This window comes from Physeter macrocephalus, chromosome 21 (genome assembly GCF_002837175.3).
Source record: "Physeter macrocephalus isolate SW-GA chromosome 21, ASM283717v5, whole genome shotgun sequence".
In the NCBI taxonomy this organism is placed as follows: domain Eukaryota; kingdom Metazoa; phylum Chordata; class Mammalia; order Artiodactyla; family Physeteridae; genus Physeter; species Physeter macrocephalus.
The window spans coordinates 92,119,797-92,125,973 of NC_041234.1; the positions used below are offsets into that span (position 1 = coordinate 92,119,797).

Genomic DNA, 6,177 nt, shown 5'->3' on the forward strand with positions numbered 1-6,177 from the left:
CGGACGCGCAGGCTCAGCGGCCATGGCTCATGGGCCTAGCCGCTCCGCGGCACGTGGGATCCTCCCGGACCGGGGCGCGAACCCACGTCCCCCGCATCGGCAGGCGGACTCTCAACCACTGCGCGCCACCAGGGAAGCCCAAAAATTCACATTTTATATGTCCAACTTGATGAATTTTCACAGCTATTTACAGTCATAAAACTACCACCCCAACCAAGATATAGAACATGTCTATCACTCCAGAGAGTTTCCTCATATTCCTGTCCAGTTAGCCATCCCACCCACACCCAGGCAACCACTGACCTTAGATGACGTTTACCTATTCTAGACTTATCATATAAGTGGAATCATGCAGTATGTACTCTTGCATTTGGTTTCTTTTTTTTTTAAGAATTTTTTTTTGATGTGGACCATTTTTAAAGTCTTTATTGAATTTGTTACAGTATTGCTTCTGTTTCATGTTTTGGTTTTTTGGCCACGAGGCATGTCGGATCTTAGCTCCCCGACCAGGGATGGAACCCGCACTCCCTGTATTGGAAGGAGAAGTGTTAACCACTGGACCGCCAGGGAAGTCCCTGTTTTTGAGTTTCATCCATAATGTTGTATCAGTTGTTCATTTTGAGTAGTATTCCGTTGTAAGAATATACCACGATTTGTTTATTTACCTGTTGATGAATATCTGGTTGGTTGCCAATTTGGGTCTATAACAAATAAATCTGCTGTGAACGTTCAAGTACCATGTGGAAATATGCCTAGGAGTGGAATTGCAGGATCAGAGGGTAGGTGTATGCTTAACTTCGGGAGAAACTGCCAAATTATGTTCCAAAATAGTTTCACCATTTTATACTCCCACCACCACTATTTTATCTTAATTTATCAATACTTTCGAGTTAAAAAACCCCTTCTGTTCCTGTTTTAGACCCATTTTCAAAGATATTCAAGGTTCTCTGGACCTGGATGGGAGATTTTCTCCTTTGTATAAACAAGACAGTAGCAAGCTTTCAAATGAAGACATTCTCAAGTTGCTCTCAGAATACAAGAAGTAAGTGTTTTGGAGTTACCGCAGTAAATCAGTATACTAGATGAATTATAATTTCTTCAAATTCTGAATGTGAGTCATATATGGGAAAAATCGAACGCTTTGGAGCATTTGGATTTGGAAGCATTTGGAAGTTTGGATAAAGTGTAACCAATGCACTTCTTAATCATACTTTTAAGTATAAAGTATTCTTATTTTACATCTAGGCCAGAGAAGACCAAATTGCAGATTATTCCTGGGCAGCTGAACATCACAGTAGAATGTGTTCCTGTGGATTTATCAAGTAAGAACTTACATATTGCAAATAAGCCTACAGAGCTATGCTTGAATCTCAGGTTTTTATCTTCTCAGTGTTTTTCTTGAGGTTTGCATGGTATATTAGTTTCCTAGGGCTGCTGTAAGAAAGCATTACAAACTGGGTGGCTTAAAACGACCAATTTATTCTCTTGTGCTTCTAGAGGCTAGAAGTCAAAATTAAGGTGTCAGCAGGGCCATACTCCCTCTGAATGCTCTAAGGAAGAATCATTCCTCGCCTCTCCCTAGCTTCTAGTGGCTGCTGACTATCCTTGGCATCCTTTGACTTGTAGCTGCATCACTCCAATCTCTGCCTCTGTCCTCACATGGCCTTCTATTAAGAGCACCAGTCATTGGATTTAGGGCCCACCTTAATCCATTATGATCTCATCCTGACTATTTACATCTGCCAAGACCCTATTTCCAAATAAGGTCACATTCTGAGCTTCTAGTGGACATGAATTTTGGTGGGACACTGTTCAACCCAGGACACATGGTAGATAGTTACCGATTAGGAAGTGAATTAAGTTGATTTTATCAGGTGCTGTTTCATGTATTATATATGATGTTGTGAGTGTGCTCCAGTGAGTTTCTGCTCCTTTTGCCTTGGATAAGTTTCATCAACGAAGGAATCCAAAAGGAGGAGAATCTCTTTTCTTGTCTAAAGAATCTATGATCTCAAGAGACACAAAAGACAATTTGCAGGAAATAAAATGACTTGTAAATATTTTTAAAATGGCCAATCTCAGTAATTATGCCACTAACGCAAAGGTAAACATTTAAGCATTGTGATGTTTTTGTTCATCTATCAGATTTACAAAAATGAAGTGGAATTGTCTAATGCTGGCTAGGTTTTGGCCAGGCACTGTCCCCCATCACGAGTAGGAATACAATTTGGCAGTAGATATCCATGAATGTCCGTAACTAAGGCATTCCATTTCTGAGATTCTATCTAGCCATTTATTCACCAAATAAGCATTTATTGAGTAAACTTTATTGAATACTTACCAGATGCTTTGAAAGTATGGAGATTACAGTCTAGAAGGAATGACAGACATTAAACAAGAAAACAAATAAATGAATAATTTCAGTCTGTGGTTGGGCAGGCTGCTTTAAAAAGGGTGGCCAGTGAAGGCTCACCATGTGACCCAGCCAGCATGTGGTGATTGGGACTGTACATTCTGCTCTGAGGGTGTCACATATGTAAAGACCTTGAGGTGGGAGCTAGCTTGGTTTGTATGAACAGAAACGGAGCCAGTGTGGCTCTAGTGTAGTGTGTGACGGGCACAAGGGAGAGTAGGAGATGAAGTAGGAGAAGTAGGAAAAATGGTGTCATGTAGAGAATTGTAAAGACCATGGTAACTCCTTAAAAGACTGAATTTCATTCCAAGTACCATGAGAAGTCACGAAAAGATTGAAGTAGGAGAGTGGCAATTGACATTTTAAAACATCTAAGAGTACAATGGATTATTTTTTTCCTGAAGAAATAATTTGAAGTGTAGACAGGAGTTTATGCATAAAGGTGTTCTTTGCGGTGTTGTTTATATGGGGCGGGGGGATTTGGAAACAACCAGAGCCCAACACTGTCAGGGTGGTTAAGGCAATTATGGTATCCAGGTACCATGAAACTTTATGCAGCTATGAAAAATGATGTTTACAAAGAATTCATGAAATAAGACATCAGATAAAATGCCAGAAAAAACCAGGATAAAGTTCTGTATACAGTGGGATTTTTGTGTTGTTATATAAAACATGCATAGGAAGAAGACTAGAAGAAAATATGCCAAAATATTAGCAGTAGTTATCTCTGGGTAGTGAAATGATCACTTGTTTCTTTGTACCTTTACTCTATACCTCCAGATATTCTGTTGTAAGTATCGCTATAATAGAAAACCAAACCCCACAAAAAATATTGTGTCCTCAGGTCTGACTCTCCGGGGTCTTCCTTCTCCATCAGTATTGCTCTGCAGCAAGGACCAGCAGTCTTAGAGCCTCTTAAGTGTATGAATAACCTTTACTACAAGGGGCTACCTCAATAACATGTGCTGCTACACCTTTCTGAGGCTTTGTGTTTTCCACTTTCGGGAGGATTGAATTTATTATTGGTAACACATCATAAGATTTGTAGTTTCAGAAGGCTGCCATTATTTCTTAAGTGAAAATTTGCACCTGCACCAAGGTAACTTTTTAAGACTAGCCATGAGCTAATTGGCATGAATTTACTGTTACTTCCCTGATACCAACGGAAATTTGCAGTGAAAGCTAAATTGCAGTCACAGGAGGAAAAATGTAATGGATTTCTTTGCAGAGTTTAAATTTGTCAAAATTATGATGTGTTGTATTTGGCAAATCACTCTACATTGAGAATGAAATAGCAATCCACGTCTGGTTTGAAGGGGTTTCACTAAAATCAGCATCAGGCTACTTACTCCTACTTGTTCTTCTGGGTTCTTAAAGTGGTTGTATAACTTTTTGTCAATCACTAAGAATTCTATTTGTTAAACTGCTCTTTGAGAACACAAATCATGTATATTTTTATAAATGCGGGAATGTGTTAATGATTGTTATATCTTTGCCTGTTCTTTTTTCTGCTATAGACTGTATTACGTCTTCATATGTGCCCCTGAAGCCTTTTGAAAAGAACTGTCAAAATATTACTGTGGAAGTTGAAGAGTTTGTTCCAGAAATGACAAAATATTGTTATCCATTTACTATTTACAAAAACCATCTCTATGTATATCCCTTGCAGTTAAAATACGATAGCCAGAAAACATTTGCCAAGGTACACAGTGTAAACTATACCTTTTGGGGTGTAAAATGTTATTTATAATTTTGTTTTGTCACTCATTTTGAATGATGAATCATTTTAGGCAAGGAACATCGCGGTCTGTGTGGAATTCCGGGATTCGGATGAAAGTGATGCTAGCGCTCTAAAGGTTTGTTTGTGAAATTGCTAAGCATGCATTTTTAGTAGAGGTAGAGGTTTTGGTACTCGGTAGTTCCGTATGCTAAGTTTAATGTGTTTAAATGTCAAAGAAAATGTACTAATGCGACAAATGTTATATCGTCTTCTCTACTCTTACACATTAACTATAAGAATGCGTTAAATACTAAGAAATAGGGCTTCCCTGGTGGCGCAGTGGTTGCGCGTCCGCCTGCCGATGCAGGAGAACCGGGTTCGCGCCCCGGTCTGGGAGGATCCCACGTGCCGCGGAGCGGCTGGGCCCGTGGGCCATGGCCGCTGAGCCTGCGCGTCCGGAGCCTGTGCTCCGCAACGGGAGAGGCCACAACAGAGGAAAGCCCGCATACCACAAAAAAAAAAAAAAAAAAAAAAAAAAAAAAAAACCTAAGAAATAACAGAATGAGTTAGGAGCATATATAGCTTTAAAAATGGGTAAGCTTCATATGCCAGATTTTTGCCTTTGCTCCACTTTGATTTTGCATTGCTCCAATGCCCAGTCACAAGGTCGTTTTCTCCTATGACCTGACAGCTTATAACGGTACCATCAGGGGAGTTTAAACTCCTTTCTCCTTGAAACCTGAACGGGCTTCGAGCTGACAGAAGCACCGCATAACTGCTTTGATCTGAGATATGACTTCTAGTCTGTGGCTGGCCAAATGGTGCCTCCAGACTTGAGTTAGTGATCTACGAAAAGCATCTCAGCATTATCTGATACCGCAATCCTTAAATACCTGTCACTTCACAGTGCCCTTACATTTTCACTCTTTCTAGCCGCGTTTTACTTTTGGCTCTTTAGTCCAATAATCAGAGGCCTGAGAGAGAAGTCAGACCGTCTAGCCATCACAAAGTGTTTATCTGGCTTCCTAACTTCTCTAGCTTGAGCCTAAATCAGACAGATGGATGGCAAATCTTCCACTTAAACCACCTCGGGAAAGAGGCTGGAATAGCCCCGATTAAGTCATTGAATGTTTAATAGCTCTGACCTTTGAAAAGAGAGTTTTTTCACAGAGAAAGCTAAGTTAAATTAAGAATTAGCTGGCTCAAATTAGGTGTACGTTCTCTGATTCTTCCTTCAGTGGAGGTGAGAATAACTTTTTCTTTGCCCCCATGCGGTATCCTTTTGTATACTTAAAGATTCTTAGGGCTTCCCTGGTGGCGCAGTGGTTGAGAGTCCGCCTGCCGATGCAGGGGACACGGGTTCGCGCCCCGGTCCGGGAAGATCCCACGTGCCGCGGAGGGGCTGGGCCCGTGAGCCATGGCCGCTGAGCCTGCGCGTCCGGAGCCTGTGCTCCGCAACGGGAGAGGCCACGACAGTGAGAGGCCCCGCGTACCGCAAAAAAAAAAAAAAAAAAAAAAAAAGATTCTTAGGTTACCTCTCCACAGTGCCTGCAAATTGCCTTCATGACCATATTTAAGGAGAGCTGGCTTTGCACTCACGTGGAGTGTCACTTTCATTTCTTAGCTGGCCCGGAGGCTAGCTCTGAAGTACCCGAGTGAGGCGGTTAGGACCTTGGCACAGTGACTCCAGATATTCATCCTTGAACTTATCAGGCCTATGGAAGTGAAAAACTCACACTGGAAATGAAATCGGATCTTTCCATGGAACCATAGAAAGCCTTCCATTAATTTTATTGGTGCAACAGCAAGCCAGTGACTCTTAAACTGTGGCTCATAAAGTGAGAGAACAGTAAGGTAGTCTGTAGCTTAATGGACATTCAATTTCTAATTCCTCGAGGCTAGGAATGGATCTGCTTGCTGTTGGGTCTGTTTTTTTTTTTTTTTTTTTTTTTTTTTTTTCTTTGTGGTATGCGGGCCTCCCTCTGCTGCGGCCTCTCCCGTTGCGGAGCACAGGCTCCGGACGCGCAGGCCCAGCGGCCACGGC

At 41.5% G+C, this 6,177-nt stretch overlaps 1 protein-coding gene across 5 annotated transcripts in view; it reads left to right on the forward strand.

Annotated features, from left to right (window-relative positions):
* Positions 1-6,177, forward strand: part of DOCK11 (dedicator of cytokinesis 11) — a 188,736-nt gene that overhangs the window by 84,727 nt on the left and 97,832 nt on the right. For all 5 annotated transcript variants that reach the window (XM_024128108.2, XM_055081656.1, XM_055081657.1 and 2 more), the window contains 4 exons: positions 920-1,042; positions 1,246-1,322; positions 3,931-4,115; positions 4,204-4,269. In XM_024128108.2, the coding sequence (XP_023983876.1) occupies positions 920-1,042; positions 1,246-1,322; positions 3,931-4,115; positions 4,204-4,269 (451 nt within the window). The remainder of the gene's footprint in view (positions 1-919; positions 1,043-1,245; positions 1,323-3,930; positions 4,116-4,203; positions 4,270-6,177) is intronic.